We start from the raw sequence: 26,728 nt of genomic DNA on the forward strand, positions 1-26,728 counted from the left end.
GAGCAGTAAATTTTTTATTGAGTTCTGCATATCTATTGGTTATTAAATATTTTTCATGTTCTGCATCTCTTAAAATCTTGTATCTATCATGGCAGGTAACTGGGTTACAATTGTACAAAGTGACATGAAGCCATTCTTCTTGATAATAAGAAATTCTTTTATCTAATTGTTGCAACTGATATGCATATTCTTTAATAAGGAATAAATCGAATCACAAATTTGACATTCTTCCATTTTTAAGGAGATGGATAGTGCCAATCAGAATCGTCAACTTCTGCTCCATTATTAAAGTATCTAATAGGTACTGGATCTATATCAAAGTCTTCGTCTGAAATATAATCATCGTCATTATTTTGTCTATAGTTTATGAACATTTTTAGATTATTTATGGGGATTAGGGGATCATTTATGACATTAGTGGGATTATTCATGAAATCATTGGGGATTAGGGGAATATTTATGAGAAGATAATCTTATATTTTGGGATAAAAACCAAGATTATGCTGAAATAAAACTCAAAGATGAAAATAAAATAATTAGAGTAAAACCCATGAGATATAATCCTACTGATCAAGATGAATTCAAAAAACAAATTAAAGAATTATTAGAAATTCCTTTAATAAGAGAAAGTAATTCTCCCCATTCTTCACCTGCATTCATGGTAAGAAACCATGCTGAAATAATAAGAAATAAACATAGAATGGTTGTTAATTATAAACAATTAAATAGTGAAACCATATTTGATGGATACTTTTTACCACATAAAGAAACCCTCATGTACTAAAAAGAAAGATAAGAACACGGCATCAAACAGTCAAAGCATGAAATAAGACGTAAGCACTTACGTTACATTCCCGGAATCCAAAATATGTTGTTCAAGTCCGCAGAATTAAAGTAAGAACAAGTCCGTGGAAAACTCAATACAAGTCCGACATTGAAGTCCACCAAACATCTATAAATAAGCAGACGCCATATGAAGAAGGCAGTCGGAATTAGAATAAGAATTGGAGTTAGAGAGAAAAAGTTAAAGTCAAAGTTAGGCAATTGGCGGACTTTTTAGGAATACGGTCTAAAGTGTTGTAATCTGTGTAGTAGAGGCCGCAAGGCCCGTAACGAACATTATAAGCAGAGCCCATTTCCAGGCAATCCATCAATGACCACATAAAAAAATAACTTTTAAAATTTACTCCCTTCCTGAAAGACAAGTCAAAAAACCCATAAATTAGATAACAGTTAGTAAAAATTTGTATTAATCTGTATAAAACATGTTCGTAAATATAATTTTACAAGCTCGTGTACTGGGTATATTCTTCAAATATTTTAAAAAATATTCATACGTTTTAACCAGAAATGTAAAACACAAAATAAAGTATTTCTATTTTTATACTTCACCCATAATACATCAATTTCTGACCAAATTTTGAAACTTCTACTAAGATAAATATGTAGTTTATAAGTCATGCAAAAAACAACAAAGACTTGTATTGTACTTCTTTCGTATATACGCATATAATATCATCAATTATTTGATGAAACTATAACTAATTCAACACCTCATACACAAGAATATGAGTAAAATCTACTATTGATATTGTGTAACATCTAAAATTCATATTAAACAAACCGATAATTCTAGTTTCTTAATTTTTGAACATATTCATATTGTTAGTGTACTTTTTTATGTAAACCTTGCCAAATTCATACTTTCCAGCTGAACTTTTAACCATGCCATTCCAAAAAAAAAATCATACAATATGCACACGTATAATAATTCATATTATTCTTGTGTAACAAGAAATGTGCGTGTTATAGCTGCGTCAAACAAATCTAGAAATTGGAAATAACAGGTCTAAAAAACTTACTTCAGGGCTTCTGAAACAACTCGGAGATGAGCAAGAATATGCTGAATTCTAGCATCGTCCTGGAGAGTAGTCTCGATTGGGATGGAATCATCTCGTGCTTCCGGATAGCCTAGAGAATTTGTCAAGTTCATTATTCGTACACTTCAAGTAGTTCTCATTTATCTTTGTCTTTGGAAATTTTGCATATCAAATGAAAGCTAACCATTCTCAGTTATGTATACCTTTGGCTTGTTGTATTCTTTGGTTATGTATTCCAGAGCATACCCCAAACCTTGCGGGTACACAAAAACTTCACTGCTTCCTTCCTGGGGCCTAAATTAGCCAATGATTATTAGGTAAACAATAGCTACTAAGCCATCTAGATATCACTAAAAAGAAAAGTAGCTCAAATAACATTTCCTTCAAAAAGAGTTCACCTACAAAAAGCGATCGAAAATCATGACACGTTATAAGAATTTTTAAAATCAAGAAGGCGAACCACTATTTAATTTGTAACTGTTATATAAGTCATACCTCATTTAGAGTAGGATTTTCCTTTCAAAAAGAGTTCACCTACGAGCAATGAATAATGGATAAGTAATTACCCTTTCTCCTGTGAGTTTTCCGTTCGTGTTGTCAGCTGTATAACATACAAAAAGGAAAGTAACATTTTAGTTAGAAACAATTTTTTTTAAAAAAAAAAAATCACAGGATACATCAAATTATTGTTCGTTAGCTTAAAACCCTTTAATTTATTTATTTATATGTGCAAGTATACTTCCTTTTGATGTCAACGTGTTGGAACTGGGCAATACTGGTGTACGTTTGATCTGGTTGTATAGGTAGAGCAGATGCAAATCTTGAAGTATAATAATTGACACCAATGAAATCATACGACCCTTTGACTAATGCTTTTTGGTCGTCTGTGAATTTTGGGAACGCATCTCCCACCAAAGCCTTCATGATGAATGGATAATTCTCCAAACACCAGTGGTTCCAACATCCTATTATTGTATTAATTGAAATTCTGATCAGAAGGATAGATAGTATATGGTAATAATGCTGATGAATTCTACCCTATTGCAAATTTGTAATCAAGAATTGCTGACCATCCAGTTAAAAAGTCCAACGCCCTCTCTGCTGCTTCTCTGGCATCCCTGGATTCATCACTTGGCTCAAACCACTCTGTGACCAATGAAGATCCAATCTCTCCCTTCTGGGTTGGCTGCATTCATCGGAAAAATAACAACAAAAGTTTAATAAACTGTAGAAAGGGAGGAATATTGGCCCTTTTAAAATAGATAATATTAAAGTATGGTGTTTAAAGTTTTGAAAGATCTAAATTTACTTACACCATGTTTGTAACCTTTTTTTTTTTTTTTTTTTTGTAAAATTCTCTTCTGCAGTTACATTGCCTCCCACCTCTCCTTACAATGAATTTCGTTCTCTATGTAGATTACTATCCTTCGAAGATTTGTAAAATTTAGTCATCTATCTACATTGAGCCCTTAAAAGAACAAAATTTTTCTATTGATTAGCTCTAATAGGTGTAAGACCGATTCAAAATTAAACATTAATGTCACTTTCATGTAGGAAAAAGGCTTTGAATTTTTCATTTCAACTACAAGTATGTTTTGTATTGTAAATTCAAGAGAACAATTTGAAATTTAGAGGTACACCGTGAACTGTAAAAGTAAAAAATTTTGATTCCATTCTATCACAAATAGAGAGCAGCTAAATCTTGTGCCTACAGAGTTCTAGCTCCGCCAATTTTCAGTACCTATTAATTAGTAAAGCAATCTCGTAATTTTACATTGTCTTAATTAGTAAAATAAAGCACAATTTAGTACTCGTGAAGAAGACTAACTGAGGGCTAGAGTAGGAAGATATGTGCCCAATTTATCGTGTGCATGCATGGCTCAAGAGTCACGGCCATGCACATACCCTACCTGCTAAAAGGCAATTTAAACAAGGGTCTGTCTGATATTAACATATATTTCATGTGTCATATTTTTAGAAATGTAAGATTAATTAAAAAAATACTTAAATACATGATAGGGTAAATAAGATTAAATAAGAAAAGTACATAAATCCAAGAGAAGATAATAAGTGTTAGTATTTATATAGAATGATAAGTTAGGTGATTGTTAAATGTGTTAATAAGTGCTCAGAGGACACCTGTTAGAAAAATCCTTTAAACAAATCCCTGACGAAATCACCTGGTAATTCTCCTTGTAGCTTTTAGCAGCAGGAGCATGAGCTAGTATGATATTATGAATAGCACGGAAAGGATAATTTAGTTGGTCCGGTATTTACAGTCCCACTTTGTATCCAAATTGACTGAACACTTGTGGTTCATTGATTGTAACCCAAAACTTGACTCGATCGCCAAATGTTTTGAAGCAAAGATCGGCATATGCTTTAAAATCATCCCTGAAATGGCAAGAAGAGCATAAAAAACCAAGACAAAAGTGTAATAATCAATAAAAAGAAAGAACAGATGTCTGATTACATATGTTTTGCCCGTAATTAGTAAGACTACATCCTCACAAGTAGTAAACAAGAAACTTACACAATTGGGCTGTCCAAGAATCCATTGTACTTGTTTTGCAATGCAGTTGGTAGATCAAAGTGGAAAAGCGTCACAAACGGTGTAATTCCTTCTTTGATGCAATTATAAGAAATATTTAGCCATAATAATTGCTTAATTAATATTTTCCCATGCAAAAGAGTTAATGATAAAAGTCAAGTCCTTGAAAACCAGCCTGACTAAACAACTCCACCATTCTTAATTAACTCATCAATGAAGTTGTTGTAAAAGTCGATTCCAGCTTGATTTACTCCACCAATCAAAGTCCCATCTGCAAATTGACAAATTGTTAACTTACTTTTGTATATATTCTATTCATCAGAGAAGACTAACAAAATTTCTATCCTGATGCCATCACACCTGGTATGATCCTTGACCAGGAAATGGACATCCTGTAAGTGTCAGCCCCCATTTCCTTGAGCTTTTGAACATCTTCCTGTGTTAAAAGATGATCATAAGAACATATTTTAGCTTGAAATTATGCTTATTTTGATCTCTTTTCAAAGTACTGCATGTATATATTAACATACATTAATTTCTATATTCTGAGTTACCTTGTAGCGATCGTAGGAATCAACTGCTTTTTGGCCGGTGCCGATAAAAATATCCCAAGTACTTGGTCCTCTCCCATCTTCAGTTCCTGAACCCTCAGTCTGCAGAACAAGGGCGACAACTGATAAGTAGTGATTTGATCACGTGAAAAAGAAAAATATGTTATTCGATGTAAGGTAATATTAATTGCAATATATGCATATTTTACCTGAAATTAAAGCCGAAGTTGAGCTGCCAAACTTGAAGTCCGGAGGGAAATCTTTCCTCGTTAGTTGAGGTTTGGGTACAATTTCAGATGGGATGATTGGTCCATTGACGAGTTTCTCAATAACATCAGGCTTGGGGAAAACAATCCCCTTGATACATTTTGTTACGCTTCGAGAATAGGAGGGGTTCGACCTTGCAGTTTTGAGTGGTGAAATTTGCACATTTCTTTTGAGAATCTGGCACTCTCTATCTAAAGAACTCAAATGGACGGATGGATTCTCTGCAGGACGAGGACCCAAAATTGGTGCATTGAAGCTTGGCAAAACATGGTTCGTAAGTGCCATAATCAGTGTGGTTGTTTTCCACTTCTCTGTTTGAGTGTAGTATATTCTGTGCTATGACTGAGGGGAGGAACTCTACTTATATAGGCACAAAAAAACCAAAAAAAAAAAAAAAGCACAAACCAATGGGAATATTTCAAAAATGGGGTTTGGTATCGCTGAGTAGTGCAGTTATATATTTTTTTTCTCACAATTTAGAGTGAACTTATCTCCTTGTTACTTTTATCAAGTGAATTGATGTATATAAATAGAATTCACACGTCCTACAAAGTTTTATGAGTACATACAAAATTATATTCAAAATATACAACATTCATATTAGTTACTCCCTCCATCTCATATATTTTGTGACTTTTCGAGAATCTAACTTTTTAAGAATAATATTTTAATTGTGATATTTATATTTTTTTTCTCAATTTTATCCTCTAAATTTCAAATTTTGAATTTGGATATAACATGTACATGTGAATAAAGGTAGGGAAAATATTAAAAATAGAGATTAAATATAATTTTGACTTTTGTAACGTGACAAATATTTTAGAATATTTTAAAGTGAATCGTACGACACTAGAACGGAGAGAGTAATAGAAAGAAAATCCAACCATACTTTTTCGAAATTGGACAATTTGGTTGGTAATATTGGATTATAAAACACATGTTAGTTGTAGTAGCTATCGTCAGGGCTGTTGAGATTTCGTATTCATCAAGTTTCGAAAATGCCGTATTTCTACGTCACAAGTACACAATAATAGAGCAAGTCGAATTGTCCTTAGTATATAAAATGGTTCATGAGCTATGAATTCGTGCTATAATATCAACTACTCACTCATTTTCTTTTGATAAAAAGAGACGATAGAAATTTTATTAACGATGCTACGTACTGGAAATCGTCCAGCACAAGTTACTTGACAAAATTTGGAAAGAAATTTCAAAGAGATTAAAAAAGGTTAGCACACTTAGAATGATGGATTAAAGTATGCGCTGCCTTATTTGCTTCTCTTAAAATCCATTTAACATCAATAGAATGCAGTATTATAATCTAAGTTGCATATCATATTTATCCATGTAGAATTGAAGATTAAAATTACGTATATAGGCTAGGCATAGCCATGGTTCTATTTGGAACCGGAACCGGACCGGAACTGTACCGTTTGGAATCGGACCAGAATCGGACCAAAATCGGAACCAAAACCATGGAACCAGAACCGTGGTAGAACCTTGGATAAAGGTTCCGGTTCTGGTTCTCTAAAAAATAGAGTCAGAACCAGAACCGCCGGTTTCAGAACCGTTAAAAATAATTAATATACGTAGTGAGATAATTCAAAAAAAAATTAGTTGTGTTTAATAGGTTTTAAGAAAGTTTAATTTTTATGGACTTTCTATATATTTTATTAATTATTTAGTTCTTTCTATTCATCTAATATTTGTCATTATAATTCGCAAGTATTAAATTATTACTTACAAATTTTTTTTTTTTTTTGCTTATTTGCTATCAAATGACAAGTTTTGATGGTAGTAGCTCATCTTCAAAATCAAGCAAGCAAAAAAATATTTTTTGCAATATTTCTTCAAATGGAATCTTCAACATTGATGATTGTCCAACTCAAGAAAGTCAACACATGACAACCATTTGACAGTGTAATGTATTTTTTAATTTGACAATGTAATGTACTTTTCATAAAATTTATATTATCTATTTATTACTTCTTACTTTGTAGAATAATAATAAAATTAAAATATGATCTTTATTTTGTATTTATTTTTTTACATTTTATTTGAAATTTTAAATATATTGTTATATTCGTATTAAAATTGGTAAGGATAAGGAATTAAATAAAATTGTATACAACCATACGGAACCGGAAACCAGAACCAGAACCATAAGGAACCAAAATCAGAACTATGCGATTCTGGTTCTACCTCTTTGAAGAACCAGAACCGGCGGTTCTGGAACCAGAACCAGAACCATCTTATATGGTGCGGTTCTGGTTCTACCTCTTTGAAGAACCACCGTCGGTTCTGGAACCGTGACCATGCCTAATATAGGTACTCTCAATAATGTCTTGGAAGACATAATTTAGAGACTTTGATGCCAGAATCAGTTATTCCTCAAGATTAATTCCTGCCACGTAGAAATAAGTTTCTTTTCAATGAAAGAGCAAAATTTCAGTAATGATATTCATTGCATAAAAGTGTAATATTGAAAACTCTTAATAATTCTGCAAGTCTTGTTCTTGAAAACCAGTATATGTGCTAGCAATGTTAAATTTTAGTTGATCTAGGATTGTATATCCATCATGCATGAACAAATTCCTGGGGTCACAAACAAAGATCAAGTTCACATGTTTAATTTTTATTTTTTCTTTTTACTCATATGTAATTCTTCCCTCGGCAGGGATGACTCTCTCTTTGTTTTACCCTCACTTGTTAAAATCCAAAGTGTTACAAAAAAATTAATCTTTCCTATACTGACAATATATATACACTATCAGCATTTGATGAATGAAAAATATGTAAAATTTGAATTTAAAATTTAACTTTTGCACATATATCATAGATCCAACGGTGATAATATATACACTGTCAGTGTATATAAGATTTACTCACTACAAAATTAAGGTTTTCTTTTCAAATTAAATTGTAAGAATTCTTTTAGGCTTAGATTTGCCTGAATGCTGATACTGATTTAATGGATTTTCTTAAAAAATTAAAATCGACAAATACGTGCCGATTCTGGTTAAATAACCAGCCCTAGCTTCTCCTTTTGGACCTTTTCTACACCATCAATTGCTTTTCACAGACTTCCACTTTCTGATTTTACAGTATAAGCACTTGCTTCCTCTCTCATTTTCAGTAGGTGCAAGGGAAGACATAGCAATTTTTGTTAACGTTTTAGTTGGAAATGTAAGTTTTCTTTTCTTTTGTTTTCTTTTTGGCTCGACTTCTTGGTATCTAAATTTTCAAGGGAAAAAAAGTTTCATACGATTATTTCTTTCCGCGGATCTTTCAATCACGTAAAGAACTCCATACTGAGCCCCCCTAGTCAGTAGCTAATACAAAGCACTGTTTCATGCCCTTGTCCTTTCTACTCCTTCTAAGTTCTTTCTTTTTTCACCCAAGAAATATCACAAATTTTTATTTCTTGAAGTTTCACATGCCATGTAGTTCACTTGTACAATCGTGTCGTACATGGAAACTTTATTTTGTACACCAATTTGATTCATAAAAATGATGATATATATGTAATTGTGAATCAAATTCTTAAAAGAAGTATATCAATCACATATAATTGTACTAAATCTCAACCCTTATAATTTACTCAGTTCACACTTTACACAGAAGAAGGCCTCAATCGCCAATAATAGCACTTGATCAGCTTAATTAATGTGGTTTTTTTTTTTTTTATCTTAAGCGCTGCATAATATTTTTTCCCTTTTTTTTGGTTTCCCTCATAGTTAGTAAAATACAGGATGGGTATAGTACAAGACAGTTTACATGCGTATATTATATAAATTTTATTTAAAAGTAGGTTGAAAAGTTTGGCGTAAAAATACGTGTTTGACAAAATTACGCATATAAATTTGCACGTGAATAATATGAATATATTTGAAAGTTATGAAACTAAAAATATGGATAAATATATTATAGATTTCAAAGACTATGCTACATTTATGCTAATTTTAAATTTATTTTTATGCATGAGACATTAAATTTATTAAAATTTTATCACCTTATAATTTAAATTTGTGTACATCTACCGTTTTGTGATATATATTGTTCTTATTTTCTATATAACTCAAAAGTTATCCTTATTCAAATTCTCAAATTTTTTTGAAAAATTGAAATATAATTTGTGAAGTATAATATGTCAAAAGTTTTTTTTTACACGTTTTATAAGTTTAATTGAAAGTACGAGTATTTTTTAGAGTATTTTTAAAATATATGAAATATGGAAATATTTTGGAGTGATACATACAAATGTGTATTATGTAGATATAATACGAATATTTACTAACTCTGGTTTCCCTCCATCAAAATAGACGACTAAGAAAAGTTAAACATTATTGTACATGGGATTAGCTACTTGGATCTTGGAGTAGTCCATGTGCATCATGAAGTTCAATCATTACCCCAGTTGCATATGATACCACTTAAAAAAATCAATGTCAAAAAATCTTTTGCCAAATAATTATGGCTTAACCAGTAATCCTTTTGTTAGTCTTTGGTGTTAGCTGGTGGCTTTATCCCTGTCACTGTTCCCTTTTTTTGGTCGTAATAAAAAAACTGTTGCTTGAGAAATGGACAAGCCATCGAACTCATCATATGATAAGGTCATGTTTGGATTGCAATTTTTGGAATTTGTAAAAAATATACCATAGCGATTTGATTTATGTGGGATAAAAAAGTAATTGAAAAATATGTTCACAGAAAATATAAACATTTTTTGATGGAAAATCCCTTTCCAAACAAGGCAAATTTGAAACATTACAAATATGTGAATCGCGTTGAAATGGGTAAGGTTTAGGTTCATCTAATGATCTAATCTATACAGACCTTAAGTTTTAGAATATGAATTATTATCCCTATGTCACAAATTTAAGTTATAAGCATTTAAAACTGAGGTAATACTTACAACTTATACTGTATGCAAACACAGCTCATATACCTTATAGCACAATGATGGTCTTTAAAGTCTCAAGTGAAAATCTATTTAAGCATTTTCCAAGTAAAAATAGTTTATCATTAGTTGTTATCATGGATAAAGGTCAAATTTATTATACTGTATGGAGGAAAAGAATAAGGAGTAATCTGGCTCGTTTCAAGGTGCTAGTAGCATTGAAAGTGAATATTGTTCAATGGAAGTAAAGATAATTGTTCATTGTTATAGGATAAAAAGTTTTAATCCTCATTGCTTCTAACTCAGATTCTGGATATATATTGGACAGTTGGCCTCGGATCATAATATAAGTTAAAAGCATGGAAGAAATTGAAATTACTTGAGGGTGTAATGATTCCGCAGGAAATAGGACAAAAATAGTTAACCAAATTCTGTTAGCCAAATACTACCTTGCTGGAATTGTTATAACGGCTACCACTTGCAGAAGTTGGTTATTGATTAGTTAGTAAGGAAGCTTTCTATTAATAGGCCAATGCTAATGTAAAGATGCATGCGATATTTGATCATTGAGAATACAACTTTCCCGCTACTTTCTATTCAGTGTGCTTCCCCCACTTTCCCTCTCAACCTTTCTCTCCATCTCTTTCTATATTTCTGTTCCTTAGCTGAATCAACCAAACCCCAACCATTACATTTGGTATCAGAGCTTGCGTTCCTCGGAATTGCAAGCTCCAATTTAAACAACAATGGCGGAAGGCACCAGAATGAAGGGATTTGAAGAATCGCTGAAGAAGCAAGATGCGATCCAAGCTATCCTCGAATCCAGTACAATCGAACGCCAAGCCTTGGAAGAAAAGATGGAATCTAACTACGTGGATATGAAGGCTCTGGTGGAAGCAAACAATGTTGAACTAAAGGAAGAAATGAAGAATTTCATGGTCACGATGAGTGCTCAGTTCAATAGCTTCATGAGGAGCTTGCAGGGGGAAAAAGGAATTCTAGGCCAATCTCCTAATTCATCTGAGCGCCATCTTCATCAAACACTTAGGAAAGGTCCAGAAGGAAGCAATCCTTTGTTGGGAGAGAAGAGTCGTTTCGCAATCGGAGTTCCCAAATTGGAATTCCCCAGCTTTGGAGGCTCCAATCCTCGCGAATGGACCCGGAAATGTGAGAAGTTTTTTCAACTATACCAGATTCCAGAAGGTCAGCAATTGGATGTAGCTGAACTGCATCTGGAAGGCAAGGCTGACCTATGGTATCAAAGCTTTAAGAAGGATCGAGGAGTAGTGCAGTGGGAAGAGTTTGCCTCAGAACTTTGTAGACGATTCGGGGATATAGGAGGAGAAGACGTGGTTGAGGAGTTCAACAAGTTGTACCAGGATTCATCATTATTGGCATATCAGGAAAAGTTTGAGGAATTAAGAGCTGCTGTCATGGTGAAGCTCCCTCTCCTTTCTGAGTCATATTATGTTTCTAGTTTTTTTAGTGGACTAAAGAAGGAGATCAAGGCTGCTGTGAAGATGCACATGCCTCAGACTTTACAGGCAGCATTCGAAAAGGCTAGGTGGCAAGAGCAGTATTTGAGTATCATCTTAAAGCAGAATAAAACACCAGTGAAGGTATCTCCACCAATTTCTTCTGGTAGCAGACATACTCACCTTAATGATCTGAGCCACAAGAAACCTGCAGCTCAGGTGTTCGAGAACAGTATTAAGAAGGATTCTCCTCAAGGCTATAAGAGAATCTCTCCTACAGAATTTCAGTATAGGAAGGATCACAACCTGTGCTTCAGATGTGGGGAAAGGTTTTCCCCTGGACATATCTATAAAAATAGAGGTATACATTTAGTGCTAGCAGATGAAGAAGGATTGCTGGACACTGAAGTAGACGAAGAAGAAGGAGAAATTATTGAGTATCAAGGGAACAAGTCTGGCAGAGACGTAGCCTTCTCACTACACTCAGTCTCAGGACACATGTCTTCCAATACCATTAAGATGCTAGGACACTTTAAGGGGCACGATTTATCCATTCTGCTAGATGGGGGGAGTACCAACTGTTTTATTAGATCAGCCATTACTCAACTACATCCTGATTGTGTGCAGAATCATAAGCCTTTCAAGGTGAGGATAGCGGATGGAAAGGAGTTAACATGCAATCAGTGGATTCCAAATATGAAATGGGATATGCAGGGACACAACTTCACTCAGAATGTATATGTGTTGGACTTAGAGCCATATGATTTAATCCTCGGGGTAGATTGGATGAAACATTACAGTCCAATGACTTTTGATTTTAAGGAGCTAACATTATCCTTTGATAAGGAAGGTGAAACTGGGTTGCTGCAAGGGGATGCACACACGGCCAAGGTGAGGATGAGGCAGGGGACAGCAGCACAAAAGTATATCAGGAACAAAATCAGGACTTCTTTGCAACACTCTTGCATGATCAGAGTACAGCACAGTCAGGTAACTCCTGTACCAAAATCTATTACTCAATTGCTTGGCCAATACCAAGACATCTTTAAGGAACCTACGTCTTTACCCCCTGTCAGAGAACTAGACCACCAAATACCCCTCATGCCTGATGCTAAACCCTTCAAAATTAACCCCTACAGATATCCTCACATGCAGAAATCAGAAATAGAAAGGCAGGTCAAAGACCTGCTGCAATCTGGTATCATACAGAACAACCACAGCCCCTTTGCATCTCCAGCTCTCCTAGTCAAAAAAAAGGATGGAAACTGGAGGTTGTGCATTGATTATAGGCAGCTCAACAACCTTACCATTAAAGATAAATTTCCCATTCCTATCATCGATGACCTGCTTGATGAACTACACAATGCAAGGATATTTTCTAAACTAGATTTAGGGTCAGGTTACCATCAAATTCATATGAATCCCTCTGATGTTCCTAAAACAGCCTTTAGAACTCACTCTGGCCTTTATGAATACCTAGTGATGCCTTTTGGCCTCACAAATGCTCCTGCAACATTTCAGGCCTTAATGAATTCCATATTCGAACCTTTCATCAGAAAATTTGTGCTTGTATTTTTTGATGATATTCTTGTTTATAGTTCAGACCTGAATAGCCATCTTAAACACCTATCCCTTGTCCTTAAAACCTTGAGAACTCATTCCTTACATGCTAAGATGTCTAAATGTTCTTTTGGTCAAGATAAAATTGAGTATTTGGGACATGTAGTTACGGCTGAGGGTGTTTCTGCTGATCCTACAAAAGTAGAGGCAATGTTGTCCTGGCCAGTTCCTGGTAACATTAAGGCTCTTAGAGGGTTCCTTGGATTGACTGGTTACTACAGGAGGTTTGTTAAGGGTTATGGAAAAATAGCAAAGCCCCTAACTGAGTTGCTTAAAAAAGATAGTTTCGTCTGGAATGAGGCAGCTACATCAGCTTTTGAGCAGCTCAAGGTGGCTATGACACAGGCTCCTGTACTGGCTTTGCCCAACTTCTCCTTGCCCTTTGTATTAGAAACGGATGCAAGCCAAACAGCCATGGGGGCAGTACTGATGCAGCAAGGGAGACCACTAGCATTTATGAGCCAAGCTTTAGGAAAAAAAAATCAGTCACTGTCCATTTATGAAAAAGAATTGCTATCTCTAATCACTGCTGTGGGAAAATGGAGGCATTACTTATTGGGATCTCATTTCATCATCAGAACCGACCATGAGAGTCTGAAATATTTGCTGGAACAAAAGATCACTACTTCCCTACAGCAGAAATGGCTTGCTAAATTGATGGGATTGCACTATGAAATCCAATACAAGAAAGGCAAGGATAATATAGTTGCAGATGCTCTTTCTAGAAGGCAAGGAGGTACTACAGGAAGAAGCAAGCAGGAAGGTGACAAGGAAATTCACTCTATATCTGCAATCAAACCTCTATGGCTGTCTAAGGTAGCAGAGAGCTACTCGGGAGATGACAAGATCAAAGAAATATTAACAGCTCTCGCAATCGAAGGCTCTAGTACACCTGATTACTCCTACCTTCAAGGGATTATCAGATACAAGGGGAGGGTATACATTGGAGTTACCACTGATCTTAGGAAGCAACTTGTTAGTTGTGTGCATGATTCTGCAGTTGGAGGCCACTCGGGCAATCAGGGAACATACCAAAGGTTGAAGAGTTATTTCTTTTGGCCAGGAATGAAAAAGGAAGTAGAAGCATATGTTCAGGCTTGTGACATCTGCAAGAGAAGCAAAAATGAGCAAGTTAGTTACCCAGGCTTACTACAGCCTCTCACAATACCAGAACAAGCTTGGCAACATATCTCAATGGATTTCATCGAAGGCTTGCCAAAATCCTTGAGACATGAGGTCATCATGGTGGTGGTGGTGGATAGGTTTACTAAATATGCACATTTCATATCCATGGGGTCTCATTTCACAGCAAAGAGTGTTGCACTAGTGTTCTTCGAACAGATCTATAAACTGCATGGATTGCCAGTGGATATTGTTTCTGATAGGGACAAGATTTTCACCAGTTTGTTTTGGCAGGAGCTTTTCCATCAGGTGGGAACTACCCTTAGTTTCTCATCCTCATATCATCCCCAATCTGATGGACAGACTGAGAGAGTAAATCGATGTCTGGAAACTTACTTGAGGGCTATGTGTTTACAACAGTCTGGCCACTGGAAGAGATGTTTGCCTGCAGCTGAGTGGTGGTACAACACTAATTTCCATTCAAGTTTACAGATGACACCCTTCCAAGCACTCTATGGTTATAAGCCAACACAGCTCTGCCTACAACCAGACAACACCCAAGTAGCTGCTGTGGAAGACTGGTTATCTGAGTGAGTGAATTGGAATACCCTATTGAAGGAAAACCTGCTGCATGCTCAGAACCATATGAAACAATTTGCAGACAGGCACAGGACCGACAGGGCATTTGCCGAAGGGAATTGGGTTTACCTGAAGCTACAGGCTTATAGACAAACCACTGTGGCTGTTCGAAAAAATTTGAAGCTGGCAGCTAAGTATTATGGACCCTATCAGATTGAAAAAAGGGTTGGAGCAGTAGCCTATAAACTCAAGCTGCCTTCAGGAGCTGCAATTCACCCTGTATTTCATGTTTCGCTTTTAAAACCCTCCACAAAAGGTGCTCCAGCTAGCACAATACTACCCCAGCCAAGTGAGGAAGGCTCTTTTGCTATCATCCCTTCCTCTATACTGGATCGCAGATGGATTGATAGGGGTGGACACAAAGTAGAACAGATTTTGGTACAATGGAAGGATGATGCAACGTGGGAAGACCTGTCAGTCATCAGGAGTCAATTTCCTGATTTCAATCCTAGAGACTAGGATTGTTTTTAGGGGAGGCAAATGTAATGATTCCGCAGGAAATAGGACAAAAATAGTTAACCAAATTCTGTTAGCCAAATACTACCTTGCTGGAATTGTTATAACGGCTACCACTTGCAGAAGTTGGTTATTGATTAGTTAGTAAGGAAGCTTTCTATTAATAGGCCAATGCTAATGTAAAGATGCATGCGATATTTGATCATTGAGAATACAACTTTCCCGCTACTTTCTATTCAGTCTGCTTCCCCCACTTTCCCTCTCAACCTTTCTCTCCATCTCTTTCTATATTTCTGTTCCTTAGCTGAATCAACCAATCCCCAACCATTACAGAGGGCTTCCAATTTTGATTGAAAGTGTTATTAGGTACTGAGGAGCTGTTTGATAAATATTCATTAATCACAATCACTATGGCTGTGATTAATTAGTTAATAGTAATAGATTTTTGTTAAAACTCATAGAGGGTTTGGCAACTAAAATTCATGTATGAGTTTTACACTTTTTTTTGTCTTTTTCCTCCTTAATTCATTTATTTTTTCACCACTCTTTCTTCTGGTATTTTTTTAGTCCATTACTTTTAACTAAAAGTCTGAGATACATGAGTAAGTAAATATTAATTCCTTACTAAAAAGTAATTACTCATAAAACCCATAGAATGGGCCATCATATCCATTAAGTTATTATAATTGACTTAATTAAACTATAAGTATTACGATGGTTAATTTTGAAACTCATTCCTTAAGACAAAACCTATTTACAAACACCCCTGAGATCACAATGGCTTCAGTCAATCCCTCTTGTCGCTCGTAATCTTTCACACTCAAAATTGTTCAAAATATTTGGTAGCAGTCTTCCACAATCAAAATTGTTCAAAACATGTGATTAGTGACATTCTAGATATACATCTCTAGTAAGTTAAAAAAAAAATTTTAAAAATCAGGGTTGCCTAATTTGCCTAAGTTCTTGACAACCTGCACGAATAATGATGAAGATGACAATGACGTTTTTCAGAAAATAGAAAACAGAAAGAACAAGATTCATGTGATTTGGTCATTCAAATCTAAGTTTACAGGTGGATAAGATTAATATTTCACCATCATGAAAAAGGATAATGCGTGTAGAGAGACGGCTTTAATAAAATAAATAAACAAGATATACAGAAGGGATGAAATTTGTTCATTAAGTTCTCTGGTTTGGAGATTCTAAATCTCTTCAAAGGCCATTTTTTGGTAGGAAACTTCGAAGCCATTAAAAGTGTTAAGTTGAAAATCTTTCAGCTAAAATTCCATGACAAAAAAATTAGGCTCAGATGATATCGATTTCATTTGCTTTTCCATTTTGATTTGGGTGGATAACTATGTAATGTGCAGGATGGAAAGCTATTCACCTTGTTTGTGCTGAAATTTATATGATCTCAAAGAAAAATTCTCAGTAATCAGAAGTGTTTTTATGTCGCTGATGTCTTAAACGACTTGAGCTCTTCAAACATGAAGTAAATAAAATATTTAAGGGAAAAATAAGAAAATTACTAAGAAACACGTACAAAAACAAACATATGTATACACATGGATATATGCGTGCATATACTTTATAAAATACAAACACATATGCATTTTTTAAATTTTCTTTTAATAAGAGAAAGATGAAATTTGAGAAACGAGAAGGATGATTTAGTCCTTCTCACTGTTATAAGTTGGATGATTCTTTTAAGTTGTAGTCCGTGGAGGCTACAACGGGAGGTGGATGATTTACTAAGATATCAGCAGCATTTTTGGGAGATTACTCACTGTTATAGAGAAGCGAACAAACCCGCAGATTATTTAGCCAATTGGGGGGCAAATGCGGGGCATGATAGAATCTTTGATTGCCAAGGTGAATTGCCGGCCGTTGTCTGTGGGGAGATTAAGTTGGATCGTTTGGGTTACCCTAATTTTCGTAGGAGATTTGTATGATTGAAGCAAATTGAGGAACTAATGCGCTGGCAAAAATGAGTTTTGGTTCAGTTCATCCATTCAGGGAAGGTGTCGAAACTACGTAGCTATCTGATTGGGTGACTTCGTACTTGATCGATCGATTTTTCCAAACTTTAGTAGCATTACAATGTTATAAACATTTGTCTTGTGTATTTTACTCTTGTATTTGGGCTTGTTGGCAGGGAGTTTCGTCCATTTACTAGGGGAAACTTTGTCAAAAATTTTATGAAATAAATAATTTTTATCCAAAAAAAAAGAGAAACGAGAAGGAAAAAGAGGCAATTAAAATCCAAGACTTCTAAATCTTGAAGTCTCAGCGTACATGTAGATAAACAAACGCAAACACACACACACATATGCTTTTAACTCAAAACAAAATTAATTGAGCTAACACTTTCCTTTTTATCATGACAAAACATAAGAAAAACACATAAGACATGAAAACAACATATTCCAATCAACCTATAAAAGTTACATAACAATCTAATAATCACTATGACTATGATTAATTAGTTAATAGCAATGAATTTTTGTTAAAACCCATAGATGTTTGGCAACTAAAATTCATGTACCGAGTTTTACATTTTTTCCTATTTTTGTCTTTTTCCTCCTTAATTAGTTTATTTTTTTTCACCACTCTCTCTATTTCTTCTAGCTTTTTTAGTTCATTATTTTTAATCAAAAGTATGAGATAAATGAGTAACATTGATTCCCTATTCCAATTAACCTTAATTAAACGATAAGTATCACTATGGTTAATTTTGAAACTCATTCCTAAATATAAAACCTATTTACCAAACACCTCCCCGAGAGATTCTCCGATCATAGTACTTTCAGTCAATCCCTCTTCTCAGTAGTAAACTTTCACACTCAAATTGTTCAAAACATGTGATTAATGACATTCAAGACATACATCTCGAGTAAGTTAAACAAAATAAAATAAATAAATTGCCTAAGTCCTTGCCACCCTGCACCAATAATGATGAAGATGACAATGAAGTTTTCCTGAAATAGAAAAGAAAAAGAACAAGATTCACGTGGTTTGGTCAGTTAAATCTAAGTTTATAGGTGGATAAGATTAATGGTTCACCATCATGAAAAAGGATAACATGTGTAGGAGAATATTCTAAAGGACCCAAGGTAGAAAGACGATTTTCAAAAAATAAACTAGATATATAAAAGGGATGAAATTCATGAAAGTATGTATGCCATAAAGACAATCACTTTTTAAGATTTTTTTTATATATATTTGAACTATTTATGTATTAACAAATAACATTTTTATCATATTGATTGCTTGTATATTTACACTTGTATGATAAAGTCCCTAGAATAAACTTAATCAATGAAATCGTAAGTGTTATGATGGTGAGGTTCATTTGATTAAATATAAAGTTTATTCTTAAATATCTCTAGTCAAAGTATTTACAAGAACGGGACATTGTTAACATGGTTAAACTAGCATATACTATGCCGTTTCCATTAAGGAAGTAGTAGACCTCATCTACTATACTATGTAAGACACATAAAATAGAATATGGGTGCTTGATAGTATAATCCAATTCCCTAGATTGATCTGTGTTAGAGATTTCTTTTGTGCTAAAAGAATTAATCTCTAGATGATGTTTTATGTAAGTGAGTCTTGGATTTAAAGTTATCATTGTGACGACCCGGCCTTCTCCTAGGGCATACTCTAGAAGTTAGCGGACTGCCTGCCTGGCTCTCGTCAGGACTCATTTATTTACATTAACTTCAGAGATAACATTTCTCATTAATCATCCAAACATCCATTCTTAATAGTTCTTAGTAAGACAAAAGCTTCGTCCATTACAAATTACAAAAGTAAATCATCCAAACGTTCATTCTTAAGTACATCACCCAAGTACATCACCAACTAGTGTAAAATATAAATCTACCCATTAAGAGATGCAAAATGCAAGTCTTATCATCAATATATAACATTAGACCTCCCAAAACACTCTAACTCTACTTGATCGTCCTTCAAACTTCAGCTCTTGTAAGGAAAACAAAGCTAAAAGGTTGAGCTAATGCTCAGTGAGGTTTCCATGCAAGCAACAATCAATAAACATTTAAACCAGATAAGCCAGTAGCAAAATTAAGCAATTAAAGAACACTTCACTGAATCAAGTAGAGAACACTTTACTAAACAATCACTTTTAAAAGGATACGGTGCTCGCATTAGAGCCACTTCAATGCACTACACACTCCACCAACTCCTCCTTATAACCTCCAAAACAATAAACACTTCCCTCACTTAGATGGTCATATCAATATCAGTAATCTGCTACTCCGTGGTAATACTCAAGCATACCAATACACTTACCCAAAGCTACCGTCCTATCCGACCAAGCCCTTTTGCTGGCTCGAATAATCCATTGAACAAAGGGTTTTGAGGCCCAATTCAGCCGATGTGGTAAAGTACACACTCACGGCTTACAGTCATGCACACTTGCAATAACATTTAGCCAATTACCAACCTTCAAACTCAACTAAGTCGAGTGCGATAAAGTACACCCTCGACAAGTCGAGGGAAAAAAAAAAGACTTAGAAGGCAAGGGACAATTGAGATACACTTTACAATGAATCACTTAGTAATATTTCATAATAAGCACATTTATCACATAATTCCACTTAAGTAAACATAAACAATTAGACACATAAATTCGGAAACACTCACCAAATATCCAAATAAATTACTCTTGAGCCTCGAGTTTGTTTCCTGGCTCACAGCTATTCCCTGAGATAAGTGTATAAGTCCAAAGTAAATATACAATTTGTAGATATTCATTTATTATTTATTACCCTATTATCGGAACTATTAAAATCAAGTTTGACTTTAAAATATAATATATTCAATATTTATTCTACATTTTATTTCGAAGCTTATTGACTTTATCATTTTAACTAAGAAATATACATATTTTTCAAGATTATAATTTATAAATATTTAAATTAGGGTTAAACCATTTTCTACTTTATATCCTAAGGTTAAAGTAAATAAACTTTTCATCCTTCCCTTTTTAATCCAAACCAATTCTAAGCTGCCTATGATTTGAGTTTTGTAGTAATTCATTAGTTTTCTAGTTTTAATTTTCTTAAATGCTCATAAGCGTAGTTTTACAACCAATTAGCTAGAATTCAAGATTTCATAAAAGTTTCATTTTTCTCTTCATCCGATCCCATAACAGGATTTCAGCTCAAATGTTCCTAAACCTATAATAAACTTCGCCTTTTAATTGCTTAAACTTTAGTCACCTAATAAACATTCCATTCAAGGTGATTACCTCATAATTTCCGCATGTTGACTGACCATATCATCTCCAAGATCTGTCATCTACAATCACAACCATTAACTGAGTTTTCTAGCAATGTATCAGTCCAATATTCAGTATATTTCCCTTAAATCTTTCCTTTCACTCTCATGTCCCAATTAGCCAGGTTAATTACATTTATTAAGCTACAAAGTAGCCTTGTACAGAACATGAAAAATTTTGCAGCTAACTTAGAGGATAAGACTGATCTACTATTCCTTCTGTCTCTTGGTCATGAGGTAATTCAACAGCACATCTCATAGCTTCCTTCATTTGTTTTAGTTTAACTCTACTTATTGAACCAGCCGTAGACATTAAACAACAGAGCAACCTTAGTTCTGTTAGGTTTTAGGGACACTATGCAGCGGAAAAATAAAAATTTTTTCCTAAAACTATCCAGGAATCACCCTAAATTTTACGTATGATGCATTAAAATGAGGGTTATAGGATTACCTTAATCCTTGCGGCGTCACCCTGTAGTGTTGTTGAGGATGGTCAGCCCTTGAGCAGTCCAGCCGTCTTGCCTCTACTGATATCCACGCTAGAGCAACCCTGGGTCGTCTCACGAACTATGTATTGAAGAGCAAGAAAAAGTTGCTAGCCCTTCTTGCTCTTATTCGAAGTATGTGACACTCACAGACTCTTCCTTTTGCCTTTTTTGGTTACCTTCACCCTCTAACCCATCCTCTATCTCTCCCTTAGGAGTTAAAAGGAGAGAGAGAGATAATAAGATAGAATGATGAGTCTTGCTGTCTGATTCAAAATCAAACGATAAGACTTCTCATCACACAAGACTCATCTATCAGTTATCTGACAAATAAGAGATAATCGTTCACTCTTATCTACTCAAATAGGCCTGGGATTTATTTTCTTTTAAAATTAAACCCCGATAATTTACATAGTTTTAATCCAGGATTAAATCTCTATTGCGTGTGACCCAATAGGTCCCGAATAAATTGGTAATAATTATGGTTTAATAATTAGATAAAATAAATGACTTTATTTTATCATAACTTATAATAAAACATCAATCCATAATTCTAGACCATGAGCGGTGTCTAGCAACACATCGCGATTGCCCAATTCCTCGGAATTAGTCAAGGGAATTTGACCTAACCTTTCCATGAAAAATTACCATGTAATTATTATCCTTTAACCAAAGATATCCAATTAGTCAGGAATGAGGAATAAGTGTCAATTCCCTGATGACTAATTAAGTTTTTCTAGTTCCCGAAATTTACCCTGAATTAGGTTAAATTGAAGACATTCTTCAATTTATCTAATAGTCGACTTTAGGGTTAATTTTCTACTAGTGGCCATCCGAATATCAACTCCTTCTATCAGAGTAATAAATTCTATCTTGATCACCCATTTTCTTTACGTGCTTCACACTACATCCAACTTCTACACTTTAAGGTACTCATGAAAAGTAACAAGTAATTAGAATCAAAATGTAGTGATTCACACTCAAGATACTATGGTGATCTCAAGTCGTAGGATCACTTACACAATTTTTCACTAGAAATACACCATTGGCACTAGATAGATATCCTAACGGGATCTCTAAATGGATCACTCCAATGCATTTGAACTCTTCAAATCATCTACACATTAGCCTAGATATCTTCATACCATGGTTGATGAGAACAACCAATAATTACCTTAATCAGAGGCTAACTGTGTACTAGTTTTACCGTACTAAAGATGTCCTATTTCATTAGTACTATAACTAGGGAATTCTAAGAATATTACTATAAATGCGATTGATAGCTCATGGTCACCAACTCTTGTGACTACCATCACATCAGTAAATATTCTAAGGACTTTATCGGTTATAACTAATATTTAACAGATAAATAAGAAGTTATTAAAATACAAAACATATAATAAGGAATGCATAAAATAAAACAAATACATTGTTTTAGGGCATACACTCCAACGAGTTCTACCTGTGGAAGTTCACGGAGCCAGAAATTAAAAGAAAGGCTGCTCTACAAGCTGATTTCCTTCCCTTTTTTTTTCTATCATAGCAAATTGTACCAGCTTCCTTTTGTCAAATTTTAGTTAAGCTTCCTGAAGTTTTCTGATTTCCAAGGCACCTATCTGTTAAGGTAAAGAATTAACATATCTCATGCGGTTGTTAGTAAGTGTTTCCAATATATTAACAAGAAGTTGCATCTTCTGTTTCATTTCCTCGGCCAACCTATCTGCAGTAAATTGAACTCATTCTTCCTTCAATGTTCATTTTAGTTTCTACTTGTTTCTGTCATGCTCGATGAAGTTAAGATGCTTTACAATACATTACAGCTTAATACGAAATTTAAAACTAAACTTTGCAGAAGACAGCTAGAGTTTCTTCACTTCTTTTCTCTCGGATGAAGCTATAAGGATTCTAGCAGGTTTCTTTCTTTGTTTTCAACTCAAAGTTTCAGCTTTCACAAGTTTCTATAGCTAAAATTCACTTAATGGCTTCCATTTTTCCATTGATAACAAGCTGCAATTCATTTAGCCATCTCTCAGTTCCCACAGATTCAGTCTAGCTTCAATTTTATTCCTTCATCAGATTTTTCCTCAGTTAAAACTTATATTTCCTTGCTAAAAACTAACATGCAGCCCATATATTCAGTTATACACTGTAAATAAAAGAAGGTTACAAAGAGTTTTACCTTTTTCCTTTAAGTTTTAACGGTTGCAAACTGCTCTCAGACATTGATTCCAAATTTCGTTTATTCTAATTTGTATGTATCTTGGAAAATTTTCCTACATTGGTCTAGTAGAATTTCACACATTTAGCTTTAAGGAAAATTAATTAGTCATGTAACTTATTTAACTATATAATATATTCAAATGGCTCAAATTACAATATGCATATCATATGTTTATTTGATTCATATAATTTTTTTTACACTATTCTAGGATATTTCTTTTTTTTTTTTGACAAACGATAATATTTTTATAGATATTAACACTTGATAGTACAAGGGCTAATTACAAAAAGGGGTAACTACCCCCATATCTTTCCTAGCTAAAGCTGAAAGCCAAGTTGGGAATGTACCTTCCCATTCAAAACTTCTAGTTGCCTTGACTGCGAATTGAGCCAATTCATGGCTACAACTATTAGCAGTTCGGGAAACAAAAGAGAAAGTGCAACTTTCAAATCTTTTCTTCAAGACATCATTGTCATCCAGGAGTGTTTGGAGTCTACATTCCTGAACATTGTCCGTATTGATGAGGCTCACAACATACTTGCAGTCAGATTGGACTTCTATGTTTGTCCATCCTGCACCTTGAGCCATTTCCAGCGCACCTCTGATTGCTAGAGTTTCCTCTGTGGCTGCTTCCCCTTTCCTCCTCTCAGTAATTCCCTTCGCTTTCACTATCGCCCCATACCAGTTCCTTGCAATGATCCCCAATCCTGATCTGACCATTTTAGCTGAAATTGCTACGTCTGTGTTGATCATCATTGTTCCTTCCTTAGGAGGCTCCCATCGCTGCTGGACCTGTCTTTCCATTTCTAGACTTGAATTTGCTCTTGTGTCTGTTTCATACGCTGCCTCATACTCGATCCATTCCTGCTGTGCCTTGTCTATTATTGCTTTTGCATCCACTAACTCACTCTAGAATGTTAACTTGTTTCTCGATTTCCAGATTTGCCATAAGAGGTTCACCGTAAGCCTGATTCTATCTACTCCTTGTGTCTCCTTTGCTGATTACGTCACAGCTTCCCACCATCTCCACAAGTTACCTTGTAGTGCAACTAAGCCCTCCCACCTTACAGGAGCTAACTTCCATATCACTTTAGCTTTTGGGTAGAAGAAGAAAATATGCTCAATGGTTTCCGTTTCCTCCCCACAGCAGTGACATATCTTGTTACTGATTCCAAATCTCTTGTAGAGAGCTTCATTTGTGGCCATTCCATTTTGCAGACATCTCCATAAAAAATGTTTCAGTTTCATCTTAACGTTTAGGCTCCACAATCTTTTCCATACTGTGTGCTTTCTAATTTCCCAACTAGTTTCCGGATCAGATGCAAGTCTTCGATTCATCATTTCACTTTGCTCCTTTGCAACAACATATCCAGTCTTCACAGTGTAAATCCCAGACTTGCTATAATTCCAAAACAATCTGTCTTTTCTATTAGATAAACTAAGGGGGATATTAGTAATGTGATCCACATCAACAACATTAAACCAGTGCTTCAAGAGATCATTCTTCCACTTTCCTCCCTCTATTAGCTCGTGGACAAACTCGAGCTGACATCCTATTGGTTTAACTGTTGTTACTCTTCCATCAACCAAGCCAGGTATCCATCTATCATGCCAAATTTTCACTGACCTTCCATCTCCCACTCTCTTCCATAGCCCCTGTTGAAGTAGTTCTCCCCCCTTGTGCATGCTTTTCCAGCACCAAGAAGCATTGTTTGGTGGTTGTTGTCCTAACTAGTCATCCTCTTTCATATACTTAGCCTTCAGGACTTTGCTTACTAACAAATTTGGATTGGTAACAATTCTCCAAATTTGTTTTGCAAGCAGAGCCATATTGGAGGCTTCCAGGTCTCTAAAACCCATCCCCCCTTCCCTTTGACCTCTAAAAGTTTACTCCACCTAACCCAATGTACTTTTTTTTTTCAGATTCCCCACCACCCCACCAGTACCTTGCGATTCTAGCACTAATGGCCTTGCACAAACCTTTGGGTATTTTAAAGCAGGACATAATGTATGTAGGCATAACCATAATGACTGATTTGATCAAAACCTCTTTACCCCCTTGGCTAAGCAACTTTTGTTTCCATCCTTGAAGTTTACTACTAATATTACTCATCAAATACCCAAAAACCTGGTTTTTAGCTCTCCCAATGGTAATCAGAAGACCTAGATATTTACCACTATGAGCTTCCCTCATATTGTCCAACACCTCACTAATTTCCCCTCTAAGTATCATGGGAGTATTTCTAGTAAAAAACATGGCAGATTTGTCAAACTTTATCACCTGTCCAGTTGCTTTGCCGTAAAGCTAAATTATCTCCTTGATCTTCTGAGCTTCTTGTTTGCTAGCTTTACAACACAAGAGGGAGTCATCTGCTAAAAATAAATGAGACACCATGGGGCTGTCTTTGCAGATTTTTATACCAGTTAGATGCTTATTATCCACAGCTTTCTTGAGTAAATTTGAGAGCCCTTCAGTACATATGATAAACAAATAAGGAGATAGAGGATCTCCTTGTCTAATCCCTTTGGAAGGTTTGACACATCTCACCTTTTGTCCATTCAAATTAAAGGAGTAAGAAACAGTGGAAATACAAGTCATGATCCATTGAACAAAAGTAGGACAAAAACCCATGTGCATCATAATTCTACCAAGAAATTTCCACTCCACTCTATCAAAAGCTTTAGACATATCAAGCTTAATGGTCATGAAGCCTACTTTGCCAGATCTCTTGCTTTTCAGAAAATGTAAAAGTTCATGAGCAATGATAACATTGTCAAGAATTTGTCTGCCTGGAACAAAAGCAGATTGAGATGGACTAATGCAGTGTTTAAGAACTTTTTTCAGTCTATTAGCCAACAGCTTGGAAATGGTTTTGTACAAAACATTGCATAGACTAATAGGTTTGAAATTAGTTAGCATCACAGGGTTATCAACCTTGGGGATTAGGGAAATGATGGTCTCATTAATAGACTTAAGGAGATTACCCGTATGAAAAAAGCTAGTAATGGCATTGACAATATCAACTTTGATTATGCTCCAGTATGTTTGAAAAAAACACGGGGACATACCATCAACTCCAGGAGCTTTGTTAGGAAACATAGAGAAAATGGCTTGTTTGATCTCCAACTCGTCCACAGGTTTAATCAACTGTGCGTTCATGAGATTGGAAATAGTGCGCGGTATGCCTTGTAGCACTTCATCAAATTCTGTTGGGTTATTAGAGGTGAAGAGCTCCTTATAGTGTGTACACAAT

At 34.9% G+C, this 26,728-nt stretch overlaps 2 protein-coding genes and 1 long non-coding RNA gene across 5 annotated transcripts; 1 reads left to right on the forward strand and 2 right to left on the reverse strand.

Annotated features, from left to right (window-relative positions):
• Positions 1 to 822: 822 nt before the first annotated feature.
• LOC140010021 (uncharacterized) lies at positions 823 to 5,568 on the reverse strand. Of its 3 annotated transcripts, none has more exons than XR_011817279.1 (10): positions 5,192 to 5,568; positions 4,986 to 5,084; positions 4,792 to 4,863; positions 4,414 to 4,702; positions 4,061 to 4,274; positions 2,951 to 3,066; positions 2,376 to 2,845; positions 2,084 to 2,174; positions 1,863 to 1,971; positions 823 to 1,194 (listed from the first exon to the last, which is right to left on the reverse strand). It is a non-coding gene; the product is annotated as an uncharacterized lncRNA (long non-coding RNA). The 3 variants fall into 3 exon arrangements; XR_011817278.1 differs by having other exon boundaries at positions 823 to 952; positions 4,792 to 4,867; XR_011817277.1 differs by having other exon boundaries at positions 4,792 to 4,867.
• Positions 5,569 to 15,011: 9,443 nt separating this feature from the next.
• LOC140009795 (uncharacterized) lies at positions 15,012 to 15,464 on the forward strand. The gene has a single exon (XM_072056118.1). It carries the CDS (start codon positions 15,012 to 15,014, stop codon positions 15,462 to 15,464), a length of 453 nt encoding a protein of 150 aa, XP_071912219.1.
• Positions 15,465 to 23,750: 8,286 nt separating this feature from the next.
• Positions 23,751 to 25,160, reverse strand: LOC140009796 (uncharacterized). Its single transcript, XM_072056119.1, has 2 exons — positions 24,512 to 25,160; positions 23,751 to 24,352 (listed from the first exon to the last, which is right to left on the reverse strand). The coding sequence occupies exons 1-2, from the start codon at positions 25,158 to 25,160 to the stop codon at positions 23,751 to 23,753; spliced, it is 1,251 nt and encodes a 416-aa protein (XP_071912220.1).
• Positions 25,161 to 26,728: the final 1,568 nt, after the last annotated feature.

The sequence above is a fragment of the Coffea arabica genome, chromosome 6e, assembly GCF_036785885.1.
Source record: "Coffea arabica cultivar ET-39 chromosome 6e, Coffea Arabica ET-39 HiFi, whole genome shotgun sequence".
NCBI lineage: Eukaryota > Viridiplantae > Streptophyta > Magnoliopsida > Gentianales > Rubiaceae > Coffea > Coffea arabica.

What these genes read in the sequence shown, in the direction of transcription:
- LOC140009795 (XM_072056118.1), top strand. Translation starts at nt 15,012, where the DNA reads ATGAAACAATTTGCAGACAGGCACAGGACCGACAGGGCATTTGCCGAA.
- LOC140009796 (XM_072056119.1), bottom strand. Translation starts at nt 25,160, where the DNA reads ATGCACAAGGGGGGAGAACTACTTCAACAGGGGCTATGGAAGAGAGTG. An exon ending in GGGCTTAGTTGCACTACAAG is followed by an intron (nt 24,353 to 24,511) that starts GTAACTTGTGGA and finishes AAGCAATAATAG; the next exon opens with ACAAGGCACAGCAGGAATGG.